The following is an 18133-nucleotide window of genomic DNA, read 5'->3' as shown; positions in this document are numbered from 1 at the left end:
CGTGCTGGGTGCCCCGGAGCTGCCTCTGCCCCCTCTTCCAGCCCAGCTGTCCCTGCGCTCGGGGCAGGCGGCGCAGCGCAGCGCTCCCGGCCCGAGGAGGGGACCCCCCGGCGGAAGCGGCCGCACCGGGAGCCCCGGAGCGCCCCGGCCGCGCTGGACCCGGAAAGGCAGCGCTGCAGCGGGGCTGCACCCGCGTCCGAGCCTGCGGGCTCTGCGGGGAGGGAGCGGGGCAATGGGGAGCGGGGGGGGACACGGGGGCAATGGGGAGCGGGGGGGACACGGAGGCAATGGGGAGCAGGGGGGACACGGGGGCAATGGGGAGCGGGGGCACCGGAGCGGGTCCGGGCCGGAGCCGTCCTGCCGGGCCCGCGGCCGCCGCGGCGGTGCGAAGTTGGCGGCGGGGCGGCTGCGCAGGGAGCGGGGCCGGTCCCGTACTCACCGTCTGCTGCAGGTCGGGGATGCCGATGCGGACGACGATGGCGCCGGGTGCGGGCTCCTCCATGCGCGCCGCTGCCGCCAGCTTGGGGGAGCGGGGCCCGGCGGGGCTCCGGGCTGGGTCGAGCCGCGAATCCTCCCGCAGGCTGGAGCCCGGCTCTCCGGAACGGGGCTGTCGCTCCGGCGGCGGCGACTCCGGGCTCTCATGTTTGCTGCCGGCGGGGCTCAGAGGCATGCTCCGTGCGGCGCGGCGCGGCGCGGCGGGGCGGCCCCACCGGCACCGGCACCGGCACCGGCGGCCGCGCTCACAGCCAGCCCGGGGGCCCTGCGGGTGCGGAGAGGAGGTCAGCGCGGAGGGGGGGACCCCGGCCACCCCCGCAGGGACCTTGACAGGACCCCATCCGGGGGCACTCCCCCAGGAACCCCATAGAGGCACCCGTGGGGCTCCCCATGGCAGGAAAAACACACACACCCCCACACCCCCCCCCCCAGGGATCCTTGCGTTGATCACCCCAACCGGACATGGGAAATCCCATGCCAGGGACAGACATCACCAAGCAGCCCCCCACCATACACAGACTCCCACATGTGCCCCCCCTCCCTCCCCCACAAGGTCTAATGCCACTGCACCCCCTCCACACCCCCCTGCATTGAGTCACCCAGCAGGGACCCTTCCTCACCCTCGCAGCAGAGCACAGACCTGCCCCAGCTGAGCCCACCGCAGGCACATGGCCACCAGGGCACAGAGGGTCTGAGGGCAGAGGGCAGGCTGTCCCAGCTTATGGGGGCTGCTCTGCTCGTTTGAGAACCATCTCCTCTCCATCACCGTTGATAAACACCATCTCCCGAACAGCCCTGTCCCCCCATCTGCAACCATGATTCTCCACCTCCCCATCTGCACCAGCATATCTGGAGGCCCACCTGCTCCTTCCCCATTACAAGGGAGGCTGGAGACCAGCAGGACACGCAGGGGTGACTGTAGGGCTCAGCCCACCTGTGGGTTTCACAGGGAAAGTTCCTGGTTCTGGGCCTATCAACTGCTCATGCTGTACTGTTCACAGAATCAACCAGGATGGAAAACAGCTTCAAGCTCATCCAGTCCAACCTTACCCCAGCACTGCCAAGGCCACCCCTAACCCATGGCACTGAGGCTTCGTCTCCACGCTGTGTGAACCCTTGCAGGGCCGGTGCCTGCAGCCCTGCCCTGGGCAGCCTGTTCCAATGCCTGAGCACCCTCTGGGGCAGGAATTGTTCCTCAGCTCCATCTAACCCTGCCCTGGTGCAGCTTGAGGCCGGTTCCTCTTGTCCCATCCCTTGTTCCTTGGGAGCAGAGCCCAGCCCCTCCTGGCTCCATCCTCCTCTCAGGCACTTGGAGGCAGCCATCAGGTCCCCCCTGAGCCTTCTCTTCTCCATCTGAACCCCCCAGGTCCCTCAGCCCTTCCCCATCTCCCCTGTGCTCCAGGCCCTGCTCCAGCTCCATTCCCTTCTCTGGCCCCGCTCCAGCCCCTCAATGTCTCTCTTGCAGTGAGGGGCCCAGAGCTGAACACAGGATCTGAGGTGCAGCCTCCCCAGTGCCCAGCACAGGGGCACAATCCCTGCCCTGGCCCTGCTGTTTGGTCCTGCTCAAGGTGTCACCACTCAGTGCACACCAGGGGGACCAGCCCCGCGCTGCCGGCTCCAGCAGCTCCCATCAGCCAGGCCCTGCCAGGGGATTCCCAACTGCAGGATGTGGCTGTGCCCTTGTGCCATGGGAGGACCCTGCCCTGTGCTGCCACCCCAGAAACCCGTCTCAGGGGTCCCCGTGTGCTCAGGCTGGCACCGGGCAGGCTCAGGCACCGTTAGACCCAGCACAGAGCAGGGACACAAGCAGCCCCCAACACGGCCCATGCCCAGCTGATGGCAGCCACAGGGACCCTGCAGCGGGCCGAGCCCTTGCTCCTTGCTCCCAGGCAGGGACAGGAGCACATGGGCTGATCCCTGCGGGGCTGTGGCCGCTCCACCGATGGCTGGGAGTCCAGCCGTTCATCTCCATGACAGTCCTCAAGCAGAAACAGCCCCCAGAGCACCGAGAGCCAGAGAGCTGTAGGGAATGGGATGGATCCAGCCAGGAAATGACCGACGGCTCTTCCTCCACTCAGGGCCAGGGCACTGCACCCGTGAGCCCCCAGCAGCATTCCCAGCCGGAGCTGCAGCACAGGCACTGCTGGAGGAGCCTGCACCCAGGCGCTGGGTCCTGCACAATGAGCACCAGGACTGGCACCAGCCCCAGAACGGAAACCGAGGCTGGATCCTGAGGAACAATGGGATCAGCCCCGGCGCAACCGAAGCCTCCGGGCTCCTCCTTTCCTCCCACCAGCGCTGTGCCCTGTGCCCTGCGATGGAGAGACACAGGTCCCTCTGCCCATCCTGGAGTGCATTGGGTGGAAGGGACCTTAAAGCTCCTCCAGCTCCAGCACCGTGCAACAGGCAGGGACCCCTTCCCCTGGAGCAGCTTGCTCCAAGCCCCTGTGTCCAACCTGGCCTTGAGCACTGCCAGGGATGGGGCAGCCACAGCTTCTCTGGGCACCCTGTGCCAGCGCCTCAGCACCCTCACAGGGAAGAGCTTCTGCCTAAGAGCTCAGCTCAGTCTCCCCTCGGGCAGGTTCAAGCCCTTGGGAGCAGAGACCAGCCCCATCCCGGCTCCATCCCCTCCCAGGCCGCTGCAGGGGGCTCTGGCAAGGGGCCGGCTCCCACCGCTGGGAATGCAGGAAGGGAGCCCCAGGACCACCCCCTGGCGCTGCCCCAGCCCCCCCAGGCACCAACCTCCATCCGCTCGGCAGCAGGATGTGCCCCAACCCACCCATGGCCGGGGGGTCCCAGTGGGCTCCACTCGGGGACATCCCACCCCTGCCCCCGTGCTGCTCTGTTCAACTGCTGCCGTTCCTGGGGTTCCTTTCTCCCCTGTTCCCTGCCTTGTTCCTCACCAAGGGGAGCAATCCAAGGCTCCAGATGGGAATTGCCAGGATTATTCCTGCTTTCTTTCCCCCCATTCTTCTGGTCCCTCATTAGTTCCCAGTAATGTCTAAGCCACAACTGTGAATGGTTGGGGAATGCAGTGGCCACCCCCGAACTCCATCCCAGACTTGCAGAGTCATTCACATTCATTTGCTCTTATTGAAGCAACTCTGCTGAGGCGAGACAACAATCCCTTATCTTGGAGGAAAAGACACGAGTTGAGTAGCTCGGAAATGATGATCCAGAGAGTCCCGTTCTGAGCCCAGGGAGATGGTAGGAAACCATCAACAGGGGTCAGAAACCCTTCCAAGAGCATTTCCCAGCAAGAGGCACAAGGCAGGGATGCATCCATCACCTCTCCCTGGTCCAGCAGAGCTCCTGCCCGTGCCACGGGAGCACCAGGGAGTGAAACCCAGTGTGGAGCAGTTGGGTTGGGTCACCACACAGCAGCCCCCACAGGACGGTGTAAAGCTGAGCCCCCGTTACTTCTCATACAGTGGGATCAGTGTTCCCCTATGGGCTGCCCCACTCCCCTGTCCCTGGGGCTACAGAGCCTAAGCCACTTCCCCCGTCCCTGTGACAAGGCAGCCATGCCATAGGGATCACCCCACGCTGCTCAAACCCACTGGCACCCATCAGGGCTCTGGATGAGCCTGGGCTAGAGGGAACAGAACCATGGCACCGCACTGTGTTACTGCGCTACCGCTGCTCTGAGGGAAGCATCCTGCTGGGAAGCCCTGGGAACGAGCAGCACGAGCACTGCTCAGCACCAGCACCGCAGCAGTGAGGGCCCCCAAGGCACCCCAGGTTGGACATGGAGACCAGCAGCCCCGGTCACAAGAGGAGCAGGAAGCAGTGGCCAGGGTGGAGCTGCTCCTGTGGCAGGGAAGGGCAGAGCGGGATGCAGAGACCGGTGGCTGCTGTGAGCATCATCCCCGGGGCCTGCAGGAGGTGGGATGGGCTCTTCCCATCCCAGGGACAGGGCTGCTGGCACCCAGAGCCTCATTCAGAATCCTGCCCTCGCACCCTCCCCTCTTTCTGACCCTTCCTTGCTTTGCCATGGCCTGGTTTCTAACCCACACATCCCGGGGTTCACCCTCTCCTGCTGCTCCTTTATGGTGGCAGAGTCTGCACACACCACAGCAGCAACCGGATCCAGGCTGTGAGGCGCTGGCACAGGGTGCCCAGAGAAGCTGTGGCTGCCCCATCCCTGGCAGTGCTCAAGGCCAGGTTGGACACAGGGGCTTGGAGCAAGCTGCTCCTGTGGAAGGGGTCCCTGCCCGTGGCAGGGGGTGGAACTCCAATATCTTAAGGTCCCTTTCAACAGAAACCAGTCTAGGGCTCTGTGCTTCTATGATTCTAATACGAGGATACCATGAGGCAGCTGGTGAAGGGAAACTCTTGACCTGTCCTGTTCAAATACATGATTTGCATTAACTAATTGAATCTTCATTATGTCAGAGAGCAAACCCAACTAGGGATTTCTGCCCTAATGATCAGAGAGGTTCCTGGGGTTGGGATTTGCTGCAATCGAGTCCCTGTTAATGCAGGGGGGTGGAAATGGGTGAGTTTTAAAGTTCCTTCAACCTGAACTGTTTCATGGCTCTGCTCCAGAGCAGCACCGAGGCATCGCACTGGGACAGGGCACATCCCCCTGCCCGCACCAGCAGCCCCCCTGCCTGCAGCCCCCCTGTACAGACCGGAGCCGTGCTCCCACTGGGAGTCTGCTCCCGGCTCCATCACAGGGGTTCCTCCCACTCCTGACTGCTCCCAGCACCGGGACCCCTGGGCATGGAGCCCCCCAGACCCCCCTCACCTCCATGGGTCTGAGTGTTCACGTTCAGCACAGGCAGAGCCCATGGACCAGCCCCACCACCCCCGGGGTTACTGATGGATGGGGGATGCGGTCAGCGCGCATGGACACAGGGACAGGCACAGGGATGGGCTCCTTGGGGGGCTCTGTCCCCACCACAGACCTGACCTCAGCATTGGGAGCCCAGAGCTCGCCCAGGCCACGCTCCCAGCACCCAGGGCTGGTCCCGGTGTCCTGCCCAGTGCAAGGGCCCCGCAGGGCCGGAGCCGCCCTCGGTGCTTATCTGGCACAAGCAGGTCCAGGTCCCCCAGCACCAGTGTTTGCTATGGCTCTGTCCCAGTGCCACGTCAATGGTAGCATGCTCTGTACCAGCCCAGCCTTGTCCTTTTGCCACCGCTGCCCTGGCCTCCAGAGCTGACCCATAGGGCACTGCACTCACCCAACAGGGAGCTCAGGAGCAGCAGGAGCAGAGCCCATTGACCCACCTTCACCTGCCAGCAGTGCCCTACAGCACCTCATGGGTGATGGCAATGCCCATGGCTTTTCCCTTTGCCTGTTCTTCAGGGTCACTGGGTCACTTGGGATATGTGGATGATCAAAGGGCAAGTCCCATTGCACTGCTCATGGGAGCAAACCCACTGCCCCAGCAGGCAGGGGGATGCAGAGTGGTGCTGATCCCAGAGAGGGCAGCAGGATGAGGAGCAGCATCCTGGGCCCACACAGGGATCCTGTCTGTGGGGTGATGGGGGATAGTGCTGGGCACAGGGATGCCCGAGCGCTGCCCCCTCACTGCCTGCATCTGCTGCAGGAGAGGAGCCCAGAGCCCAGGCACCAGTGAGTGCAGCACTGGGGAATCACAGGAGCAGATTCCCTGCTGGGGAAGCATGGAATCACCCCGGTGGGGAAACAGCTTCAAGCTCATCCAGTCCAACCGTTCCCAGCACTGCCAAGGCCACCACTGCCCCATGGCACTGAGGATGTGTGAACCCTTGCAGGGCCGGTGCCTGCAGCCCTGCCCTGGGCAGCCTGTTCCAATGCTGAGCACCCTCTGGGGCAGGAATTGTTCCTCAGCTCCATCTAACCCTGCCCGGGTGCAGCTTGAGGCCGGTTCCTCTTGTCCCATCCCTTGTTCCTTGGGAGCAGAGCCCAGCCCCTCCTGGCTCCATCCTCCTCTCAGGCACTTGGAGGCAGCCATCAGGTCCCCCCTGAGCCTTCTCTTCTCCATCTGAACCCCCCAGGTCCCTCAGCCCTTCCCCATCTCCCCTGTGCTCCAGGCCCTGCTCCAGCTCCATTCCCTTCTCTGGCCCCGCTCCAGCCCCTCAATGTCTCTCCTGCAGTGAGGGGTCATGAATGAACACAGGGTAGGTCTGTTCAGCATCACTCGGCCAAGGCAAAGTTTCCTGCTCTCTCCAGGCACTGTCCCAGCTGGATCCCAGTCCCCACAGGACAGGCACTGGGAACCCCTGCCCCTGAACACTGGTTTCCCACGGGTCACAGCCCTGCACAGCTCCAGGTCGCACATCCCCAGCTCCAGGATGGATCCACTCATCCCTCCCCACCAGAGCCACGCTGCTGGTCCAGCTTGTGCCCCAGCCTGGTTTGCCCTGAAGGCAAACACCTCCTGCTGGTCCTGCAGAGCAAACTGACACAGGAGCAGCAGTGAGGGGCTGGGGCAGGAGGTCAGGACCAGCCCCATCCCACTGCACACACAGCCCTGGCAGTGCCTGAACCCCACAGTCAAAGGTTAGGGCTGGAAGGGACCTTAGGGAGCATCTGTAGCCTCCCAAATCCAGGATCCTGTCACACGCCCCTTCTCGGGGTCTGGTTCTTGCACTGAACGCTGCCCCTGCGGCCCCTGCCACCCCGGAGCAGGGCTCAATGGAGCAGCCTCACTGGGATGCTCTGGGATCCAGCACGGGTGTAGCCATGGGAACATCACTGAACACAGTCACCATGGAAACCAGAGCCACGCACTGTCATCAGCACAACACGCTGCCATCAGCACAACACCAGCACATGTGAGGCCCTGCACACCCTGCGGGGTCCCTGATGCTGCCCTGGGGTCCCTGATGCTGCCCTGGGGTCCCTGATCCTGCCCTGGGGTCCCTGATGCTGCCCTGGGGTCCCTGATGCTGCCCTGGGGTCCCTGATGCTGCCCTGGGGTCCCTGATCCTGCCCTTGGTCCCTGATGCTGCCCTGGGGTCCCTGATCCTGCCCTGGGGTCCCTGATCTGCCCTGGGGTCCCTGATCCTGCCCTGGGGTCCCTGATGCTGCCCTGGGGTCCCTGATCCTGCCCTTGGTCCCTGATGCTGCCCTGGGGTCCCTGATCCTGCCCTGGGGTCCCTGATGCTGCCCTGGGGTCCCTGATGCTGCCCTGGGGTCCCTGATCCTGCCCTTGGTCCCTGATCCTGCCCTGGGGTCCCTGATCCTGCCCCAGAGTCCCTGATCCTGCCCTGGGGTCCCTGATCCTGCCCTGGGGTCCCTGATCCTGCCCTTGGTCCCTGATGCTGCCCTGGGGTTGATCTGCCCTGGGGTCCCTGATGCTGCCCTGGGGTCCCTGATCCTGCCCTGGGGTCCCTGATGCTGCCCTGGGGTCCCTGATCCTGCCCTGGGGTCCCTGATCCTGCCCTGGGGTCCCTGATCCTGCCCTGGGGTCCCTGATGCTGCCCTGGGGTCCCTGATCCTGCCCTGGGGTCCCTGATCCTGCCCTTGGTCCTGATGCTGCCCTGGGGTCCCTGATCCTGCCCTGGGGTCCCTGATCCTGCCCTGGGGTCCCTGATGCTGCCCTGGGGTCCCTGATCCTGCCCTGGGGTCCCTGATCCTGCCCTGGGGTCCCTGATGCTGCCCTGGGGTCCCTGATCCTGCCCTCGGTCCCTGATCCTGCCCTGGGGTCCCTGATCCTGCCCTTGGTCCCTGATGCTGCCCTGGGGTCCCTGATCCTGCCCTGGGGTCCCTGATCCTGCCCTGGGGTCCCTGATGCTGCCCTGGGGTCCCTGATGCTGCCCTGGGGTCCCTGATCCTGCCCTGGGGTCCCTGATCCTGCCCTGGGGTCCCTGATGCTGCCCTGGGGTCCCTGATGCTGCCCTGGGGTCCCTGATCCTGCCCTGGGGTCCCTGATCCTGCCCTGGGGTCCCTGATCCTGCCCTGGGGTCCCTGATGCTGCCCTGGGTCCCTGATCCTGCCCTGGGGTCCCTGATGCTGCCCTGGGGTCCCTGATCCTGCCCTGGGGTCCCTGATCCTGCCCTGGGGTCCCTGATCTGGGTGCTGTTTGCCCTGGGGTCCCTGATGCTGCCCTGGGGTCCCTGATGCTGCCCTGGGGTCCCTGATCCTGCCTGGGGTCCCTGATGCTGCCCTGGGGTCCCTGATCCTGCCCTGGGGTCCCTGATCCTGTCCTGGGGTCCCTGATCCTGCCCTGGGGTCCCTGATCCTGCCCGGGGTCCCTGATCCTGCCCTGGGGTCCCTGATCCTGCCCTGGGGTCCCTGATCCTGCCCTTGGTCCCTGATCCTGCCCTGGGGTCCCTGATCCTGCCCTGGGGTCCCTGATCCTGTCCTGGGGTCCCTGATGCTGCCCTGGGGTCCCTGTGTGCCCTGGGGTCCCTGATGCTGCCCTGGGGTCCCTGATGCTGCCCTGGGGTCCCTGATGCTGCCCTGGGGTCCCTGATGCTGCCCTGGGGTCCCTGATGCTGCCCTGGGGTCCCTGATCCTGCCCTGGGGTCCCTGATCCTGCCCTGGGGTCCCTGATGCTGCCCTCGGTCCCTGATCCTGCCCTGGGGTCCCTGATCCTGCCCTGGGGTCCCTGATGCTGCCCTGGGGTCCCTGATGCTGCCCTGGGGTCCCTGATCCTGCCCTGGGGTCCCTGATGCTGCCCTCGGTCCCTGATCCTAGCATGCGCACCCTGCGGGGTCCCGGGTCTTGCCGTCTGCCATTTCCTCCATGTGCATGGGATGGACTGGAACCCCCTCCCATCCCCACATCCCTGAACCCATCAGCTCCTCGCATGGACCCAGCACAAGGACACCCACACATACACAGTGGCAGTGCAGGAGAGGACCATGCCTGGGACAGACACACGAGGACACAGCCAGGAGGAACCAGCCCCTGGCAGGAAGCCCACGCAGTCACAGGGCCCCAAGCCTGGCTTATGTTGGAAGGGGCCTTCCAGCTCCTGCAGCTCCAGCCCCTGTCCTGGGCAGCCCTGCAGGTCCGCACAGCCCAAGGACAAGGAAGCCCCATCATTAGGTTCCCACTCATCCCACCCTCGCTCCTCTGTGTCCTCCCATGGAGCACAGACCCATGCAGAAAGCAGCAAGGAACCTGCAGTGCAGGACCTGCTCCCCTCCTCCCCATCACCACCAGTGCGCTCCCAGCACCATGCCCTCAGCCCCACTGCAGTGACCTCTCCCTGTCCCTGTCCCTGTCCCTGTCCCAGCACCACCCCAAGCCCCCCAGCAGAGCACAGGGGTGCTGAGCCCGTCCCTCGCTGCGGCTCTGACCTGTTCCCAAGGGCTCACAGACACTGCAGAGCCGGTGCTGGGGTGGCCACCACCCCACAGGCGCATCCTGCTCCGCCATCACCCGGGGCTGATCCCGCTTAGCTCCTGGCTAATAGGATAACGCTGCCTCCATCTGCCTGTCTGGGACTAATCCCTGCGGCATCCCTGCCCTTCCTGCTCCCAGCCCGCAGTGGGGGAGCTGCTTGGGAAGAGAAGAGGGTGCAGGCAGCACCCACAGGATGGGCAGCAGCCGGTGATGAGGAGCAGCCTCCCCGTGTCCCACAGACCTGGGCTCCTGCTGCACGGGGAGGGAAGGAGCTGGGAACAGGAGAAGCACCAGGGATTGCTGAGCCAGGCCCTGCTCCCACTGGGATCTGCTGTGCTGCTGTGGGAGGAGGAGGACCAGGACAGAGCTGTCTGCTGTGCAGTGACCTGCTCCAAGTGCTCTTGTGACAGCAACGGGTTTGGGACCTGCACGTGATGGATGTGCTCTGGGAGCAGGCAGGGTGGGCTTGGGATCACAGAACTTGATCGAGTTTGGGTGGGAAAGGACCTTGAGGCTCCTCCCATTCCAACCCCTGCCACGGGCAGGGACACCCCGGACCCCAGCAGGATGGGCCTGTGCAGACCCGGCTGGTCCATGCCCCCCAGGACCTCTCCTCAAACCCATCACATAGCAATGACCCACCCCTGGCTCAGAGCCTCCTGCCCCACTGACAGCCTGAGCTCAGCCCAACCCTGCATCCTCAGCACCAGGGCCGGGGGCTCTGTCCCAGTGTCCTGGCCAGGTCACCCCATCCCAGGACAAGTGCTGGACCCCAAGCCCCAGCCTCTGCCATTGCATCCCAGGGTGCTCCCTAGGGACAGGACAGAGCTTACCTTGAATGAGTGGCGCGGGGTCACAGCGCTGCCTCTTCATCAACCTGTGGGCAAGAGAGCAAGGACAGCGTCAGCAGAGAACCAGTGCAGCACCAGTACAGAGCCAGTGCACCAGCACCACACCAGTGCCACGCAGGACACCAAGGAGAGGGGCAGAGTCACCTCCAGCAAGTGCTGCCCCACTGCAGCAGCAGCCTGAGCCCTGTGGGCCCAGCCTCACCCCACAGACAGCACAGTCACTGCCACCCAAGGGGCTCTGCCCCTGCTCCCCAGCACGGCTCAGTGGGACCATGCATGAGGATAATGCAGCTCCCCAAGGGAGCAGCCCAGCTCAGAGCACCAGGGAAGGGGATGCAGGCACAGTATCACAGTATCACAGTATCCCAGTATCCCAGTTAGAGATTGGAAGGGACCTCAGAAGCTCATCCAGTCCAATCCCCCTGCCGGAGCAGGAACACCTAGATAAGGTTACACAGGAACGTGTCCAGGCGGGTTTGGAATGCCTCCAGAGAAGGAGACTCCACAACCTCCCTGGGCAGCCTGGTCCAGTGTTCCGTCACCCTCACTGAGAAGAAGTTTCTTCTCAGGTTTAAGTGGAACCTCTTGTGTTCCAGTTTGTACCCATTGCCCCTTGCCCTATCATTGTTTGCCACTGAGAAGAGCCTGGCTCCATCCTCGGGACACTCCCCCTTTATATATTTATATACACTAATAAGGTCACCCCTCAGTCTCCTCTTCTCCAAACTATAGAGACCCAGCTCCCTCAGTCTTTCCTCATAAGGGAGATGCTCCACTCCCTTCATCATCTCAGTTGCCCTGCGCTGGACTCTCTCCAGCAGGTCCCTGTCCTTCTTGAACTGAGGGGCCCAGAACTGGACCCAATATTCCAGATGAGGTCTCACCAGGGCAGAGTAGAGGGGAAGGAGGACCTCTCTCGACCTACTAACCACCCCCCCTTCTAATACACCCCAGGATGCCATTGGCCTTCTTGGCCACAAGGGCACAGTGTCGGCTCATGGTCACCCTGTCGTCCACCAGGACCCCCAGGTCCCTCTCCCCTACACTGCTCTCTAAGGCTGACCGGTCTATAGTTACCCGGGTCCTCCTTCTTGCCCTTTGTGAGGACAGGAGTGACATTTGCTTTCCTCCAGTCCTCAGGCACCTCTCCCGTATCCCAAGGCTTGGTAAAGATGATGGAGAGCGGTCTAGCAATGACCTCCGCCAGTTCCCTCAGCACCCGCGGGTGCATCCCATCCAGACCCATGGATTGCATGGGGCGGTCGGGGTCCCCCGCACCTCTCACCACGTGCAGCAGGTGAGTGCAGTGCCTGGGGCCAAGACAGGAGCAGCCATGGGCAGGGGCAGCAGAGGGGTCTGGAACCCCTGTGCTCTGTGCTGGGTACGGGGGTGCTCTTGGCTCGCTCCTCACTGCGGCTCCATCCCAGCGAGCACCTGAACTGGCTGCTCCAGTGTGGAGCCCTGACCATGGATGCGTCACGTTCCAGGCTGCAGCAGTGCCAGTGGGTGCAGGGTGCTGTGAGGACCCCACCTGTGGGTGCACGGGGACAGGCGGGGGACACGGGGCTGAAGGCTTCCTAAGAGCAGCTCCAGCGGGAGCACTGCTGGCACATGGACGAGTGTAAAGTGACACTGCTGGAGTCCCATGGGGCCCTCACAGGATGCTGTAGGCAGAGCCGCTGCTGCCCCATGGACACCCCTCCTGAGAGCAGCTCATGGGAGCACGTGTGCCATGAAACACAGGAAACCACCTCAGCTGCCAATGGAGGACCTGCAGAGCATCCACAGGGTGTGTGTTCTGCTCCAGCTGTGCACATCTGGAGCATGGCCCTGGGGGGTTCAGATGGAGAAGAGAAGGCTCAGGGGGGACCTGATGGCTGCCTCCAAGTGCCTGAGAGGAGGATGGAGCCAGGAGGGGCTGGGCTCTGCTCCCAAGGAACAAGGGATGGGACAAGAGGAACCGGCCTCAAGCTGCACCAGGGCAGGGTTAGATGGAGCTGAGGAACAATTCCTGCCCCCAGAGGGTGCTCAGCATTGGAACAGGCTGCCCAGGGCAGGGCTGCAGGCACCGGCCCTGCAAGGGTTCACACATCCTCAGTGCCATGGGGCAGTGGTGGCCTTGGCAGTGCTGGGGTAAGGTTGGACTGGGTGAGCTTGAAGCTGGACCACGGTGAACTGAGTCCCTCTCCTGTGCCTCGGCACCACGAACACCAAAATGGAGCCGGGCTCTGGGGCAGGGGCTGCTGTGCCCATGGGGACATCAGACCAGGACCAGCATTGAGGGCAAACACCGCTGGGCACAGGGATGCAGAGGGTGGGACCGAGCAGCCCCCCTCCATCCATCCATGCACCATCCAGAATCTCTTCCTGCAGCACAGAGCAGGGTCCAAAGCCAACAAGGGCCCACGGATGCAGTGGGCTTGGGCTGGAGCTATCCCCATGGGGAATAGGTGTCTGCAGAGCCTGGGCACAGCCACACACCTCTGATGGGCGCAGGACTGGGCAGCATCAGTTGTGTGGCTCCAGGGAACCCATCGGGCTCCCTGGGAAGATGCAGTCAGGAGGACTCAGAACCAGGAGGAAGGAATGAGCAAAGGGAAAGACAAACTGGCCTCAGAGAAAGGCAGGAGCAAGATCAGTGCCTGAGTAGGTGCAGTGACAGGGACATGGTAAGAGGCTGCAGCACCCTGAACACTGGGGGAAGGAGGCAGCACTTCTGGTGTCCTCATGTCACAGCACGAGGGCAGTGGGAAACGGCCTGGATGTGGCACTGGGGGAACACTGGGATGTGGCACTGGGGGAACACTGGGATGTGGCACTGGGGGAACACTGGGATGTGGCACTGGGGGAACACTGGGATGTGGCACTGGGGGAACACTGGGATGTGGCACTGGGGGAACACTGGGATGTGGCACTGAGGGAACACTGGGATGTGGCACTGGGGGAACACTGGGATGTGGCACTGGGGGAACACTGGGATGTGGCACTGGGGGAACACTGGGATGTGGCACTGGGGGAACACTGGGATGTGGCACTGGGGGAACACTGGGATGTGGCACTAATGGAATGGTGCAGCTCCCTGCCACGGGGAGCCCATGGGGTCAGAACAGTGACGGTTCCTGCCATGTGTGGAGGTTCCCATGAATGAGGGTACCAATGGCTGACACCAGCAACAGTGATGGGGCTGTGCTCGGATCACCCCCAGAGGCAGGCAAGGGCACTGAGCTGGTCCTGAAGGTGGCTCTGAGCTGCAGAGCCGCTGCTCGGCCTCGCTCCATCCTTGGCTCTCATCCACCCCATCCCCATTCCACCAGGACCTCCAGCACAAGCTTCTCCTCCCCAGCTCCATCCTTCCTGCCCCCAGAGCAGCACCAGCCATGGGGACACACAACCGGTAACAGCAGAGGCGCAGGAAGCGGCTCAGGAGATAAATTAAACGCTTGGAACAGGAGCATCTTCTCCCGGCGCTGATAACAAGCAGAGGAGATTTATGGGTTTATTATTGGAGCTGACAAATTAAACTCTTCACACAAGAATCAGTTATGCAGACGCTACGCAATGTATTTAGCGTGCAGCTTGCAGGATGCCGGCCCTCGATCCCTGAGGATCCTGCTGGCTCTGCAGCCAGAGGGGCTGTGCTCAGAGCAGGGAGGCTGTTACTCCTCCTGCTCATGAAGGGCAATTCTGCCTCATGCTTGTCTAAGCCTGACTCTCGGATGACAAACAGCCGCATTCCTGTCCTTTCCTGCAGCTCTTTCCCGTTCCAGGGTGAAAACTGAAACAGGGGAGACTGAGCTGAGCTCTTAGGCAGAAGCTCTTCCCTGTGAGGGTGCTGAGGCGCTGGCACAGGGTGCCCAGAGAAGCTGTGGCTGCCCCATCCCTGGCAGTGCTCAAGGCCAGGTTGGACACAGGGGCTTGGAGCAAGCTGCTCCAGGGGAAGGGGATGGAGCTGGAGGAGCTTTAAGGTCCCTTTAACCCAAACCAGGCTGGGGTTCTATGGTTCTATGATAAGCAGCAGCTGCAGACTCAGCAGAGCAGCAGGTCCCAGCCAGCCAACAGACACGACATGATCAGGAACAAGTCAGGGGAAGGAAAATCAGCCCCAAGACAGCTGGGAGCTGGGGAGCATCTGGAGACTCCTATGTCAGGAGACTGGGAATGCCCTTGTACAAACAGGGATGTCCATGGGGTTACAAGTGCCTCAGCACCCTCACAGGGAAGAGCTTCTGCCTAAGAGCTCAGCTCAGTCTCCCCTCGGGCAGGTTCAAGCCATTCCCCTTGCCCTGTCCCTACAGGCCCTTGTCCCAAGCCCCTCTCCAGCTTTCCTGCAGCCCCTTTAGGCACTGGAGCTGCTCTCAGGTCTCCCCTTCAGGAGCCTTCTCTTCTCCAGGCTGCCCCAGCCCAGCTCTCTCAGCCTGGCTCCAGAGCAGAGCTGCTCCAGCCCTCGCAGCATCTCCATGGCCTCCTCTGCACTCACTCAAGCAGGAGCCACAGAGGATGGGGCTCAGCCGCAGCCCCCATGCTCCAGTGCCCTATGTCCCGTACCCCCGCACACCGGAGCCGCACTCCCTTCCCAAGGGATCCTCCGGCACGCTGCGGGCCTGGCAGGAGCCTCCTGCGGGAAGGAAGGTGCCCCCGGGCTGCCCGGACCCGCTTCCTCCCTGCGGAACAGCCGCGGCCAGGGTCGAGCCCTCCCGTTTCCTCCCATTCTCCGCGCTCCCATGGGGATGGCTATAAAAAGCCGACAGCGCCGGACCTGGAAGCGCAAACCACACCCTAAAGGAGCCGGGAATGCCGGTGTGTCCCGGGGAGGCGGCCCGGACACAGCGGTTCTGAGCCTGAGGGCCCCTCAGTGCCAACGAGCCCAACCAACCACTGTGCTGCGGTCATCACCCTGCCATGGGAGCAGCCCAGAGCCCCCGCTCCTTCCCAGCGCTGCAAACAGAGGGAGCAGGAGGATGCTCATGGGGCGCATCCTGCGCACCCCGGGCTCTGCTCAGCCCCGTGCTCCCCAGAGCCGCACGGGGGGGCACAGCCGGGTCCCTGCAGCACCCAGAGCCCCGGTGCGGGCGGCTCTCGCTGCGCTCCGAGCGCTTCCATCAATGTTTAATGAGCGGAGCCTGCTCCCGACCCGCTTCTCCGGTTACCGCGTCCCTGTCCCCGCACCGAGGAGCTGCTGCTGCCGCTGCTGCTGCTGCTGGTGGCGGCACAGGGCCCCGTGCAGGGAAGTTCGGGCTGATCCCGCACAAAGGCAGCGCTGGCCTTCCCACGCTGCCATCAGGAGCCAAGACACGGAGCCAGCGCAGTGCCTGTTGTCACAGTGACAGCAGCTCCGGGTGTGCAGGAGTGGGATGGCATCCGCTCCCTGTGCTCCTCTCAGCTGCACGGCCCCCTCCCCCCCATCCAGTCCTGCCCCATAGCTTAATCTGCCCCATGGGGGGGGTTCTGCCCCACCAGGCCATCAAGCTCCTGCTGCACCCCGGCTCCTCCTCCCTGTGCTCCTGGTGCCAAGGGACCACCAGATCCCACCTTCAGGGTTAGCGGTCAGCACTGGGCTGGAGCAGGGCAGGACATGGAGAGGATCCTTCCCCTCTGCCCCTCCAGCCCTGCTGAGCAGAGGAGAGCAGGGCAGGAGCCCTCCCAGCCTCACCTCCTGTCCTGGGAATGTTCCTCAGACCCCAAGGCTGCTCCAATCCCACACCTCATCACACAGCTCTGCCCTGGGAGGGTGCTGAGGCGCTGGCACAGGGTGCCCAGAGAAGCTGTGGCTGCCCCATCCCTGGCAGTGCTCAAGGCCAGGTTGGACACAGGGGCTTGGAGCAAGCTGCTCCAGTGGAAGGGGTCCCTGCCCGTGGCAGGGGTTGGAGCTGGAGGAGCTTTAAGGTCCCTTTAACACAAACCATCCCATGACTCTGTGATACCCCAAACACCACCCTCAGCCTGGGCCCAGCTCCACGCAGCCCCACTGCTGCCCCACATCCTGTGCTGCGTCCCAGGGCAGGCCCAGCCTCCATCACCCCCATGGTCAGGGACCCGCATCCCACTGGGACCCCTCAGCTCCACACATGCATTGCTGTGCTCTGCACCCCATGCCCATCCCCATGCCCATCTCCATGGTGCTCCTCACCACTTGCAGATGTGCTGCTGCTCGGGAGTGCGGAGGCAGCAGCGGGGATTTTTAGCTGATGAAATCTCATCAGCACACTCTATAGTGAGCTGCTGGTGCCCCCCCGGACCCAGCACTGGTGTGAGAATACACAGCACAGCATTACTCATACCACACTACTAACATTAGGAATACTTGGGTGTTATCCTGAGGCCCCTTCCAACTCCAACAACTCAGTGATTCTCTGCATCCTGAGGTGTTACACAGCCTGTGCAGCACAACACAAACGGTTATTAGCGAAGAAAACCTTGTCATAACCTCTTTCACGCCCTTCTTTGCCCTCACCCCTTTCACCACGTATCTGCCCAGATGGGCAGAGCACAAAGGGGTCCTGTGCAGCGCAAAGCGCACACAAACCTTGCCTTGCGTTTAAGTGTGGGTATAAAAAGGCATTATGGAACCTTGTTCTGTGTCTCCATCACCCACATGTCACTGTTGAGACAGGAGGACAATGGGAGTTGTGAGGGAAGTTTATGCCTCGGGAGAGCAGGCCCATGCAGAAGCTGATGCCAAGTCCCCAGCTCCTCCCCTTACACCCCACATCCTTGGCACAAACCCACAGGAGGCAAGAGAACGTCTCATGGGCAGGCACAGCCAGAGTCTACCCACCGTGCCCTGCCACTGGTGCCAGTGCAGAGCTGGCCCCGTGTCTGAGGCTGTTTCTCACTGGTGCCTGGCAGATGCAACCTTTCCATCACTGAAGCCTTTGGGGGTCCCTGCCCGCTGGCGTCGAGGCAAGAAGCAGCAGGTACAGCACTTGTTCAAATCCTATTTGCTTAATCCATTGCTCCCTCCATGCTGGCACTGGGATTTACACAGGCACTCACAGGCATTTATGGGTACCAGCACCAGGGCAGGTAAACCCGGCTCTGGAGCATCCTGCTCCCCTGATGCAGGCCTGAGGAGCAGGATGTGGTACAGTCACTTCTCCGGGACACACCACATCACAAGCTGAAGCCCAGAAACAAGACCAAACCCACACAAAACCCCTACAAAGACTGCCCCGTGCAACCCATCCCAGAGAACAGCTTCTTATCCATGACTGCCTGAGGGGGAGACGGCTTTGGAATCACGGAACCTTGGAATGGTTTGGGTTGGAAGGGACCTTAAAGCTCCTCCAGCTCCAACCCCTGCCACGGGCAGGGACCCCTTCCACTGGAGCAGCTTGCTCCAAGCCCCTGTGTCCAACCTGGCCTTGAGCACTGCCAGGGATGGGGCAGCCACAGCTTCTCTGGGCACCCTGTGCCAGCGCCTCAGCACCCTCACACGGAAGAGCTTCTGCCTAAGAGCTCAGCTCAGTCTCCCCTCGGGCAGGTTCAAGCCATTCTCTCTTGT

General features: G+C 63.0%; 1 protein-coding gene across 1 annotated transcript in view; it reads right to left on the bottom strand.

Moving 5' to 3' along the window:
* SHANK3 (SH3 and multiple ankyrin repeat domains 3) overlaps positions 1–5266 on the bottom strand; it is a 306306-nt gene extending 301040 nt beyond the window's left edge. Inside the window, exons 1-2 of the mRNA XM_061362564.1 lie at positions 5246–5266; positions 440–760 (exon numbers count right to left, since the gene is read on the bottom strand). Coding sequence (XP_061218548.1) covers positions 440–760; positions 5246–5251 — 327 coding nt within the window. The 5' untranslated portion in view covers positions 5252–5266. The remainder of the gene's footprint in view (positions 1–439; positions 761–5245) is intronic.
* Positions 5267–18133: the final 12867 nt, after the last annotated feature.

The sequence above is a fragment of the Neopsephotus bourkii genome, unplaced genomic scaffold, assembly GCF_033783945.1.
Source record: "Neopsephotus bourkii isolate Nb327-2 ecotype Australia unplaced genomic scaffold, CSIRO-AGI_Nbou_v1 NB_1128, whole genome shotgun sequence".
Taxonomy (NCBI): domain Eukaryota; kingdom Metazoa; phylum Chordata; class Aves; order Psittaciformes; family Psittacidae; genus Neopsephotus; species Neopsephotus bourkii.
This window is presented reverse-complemented; position numbering and strand designations above follow the sequence as displayed.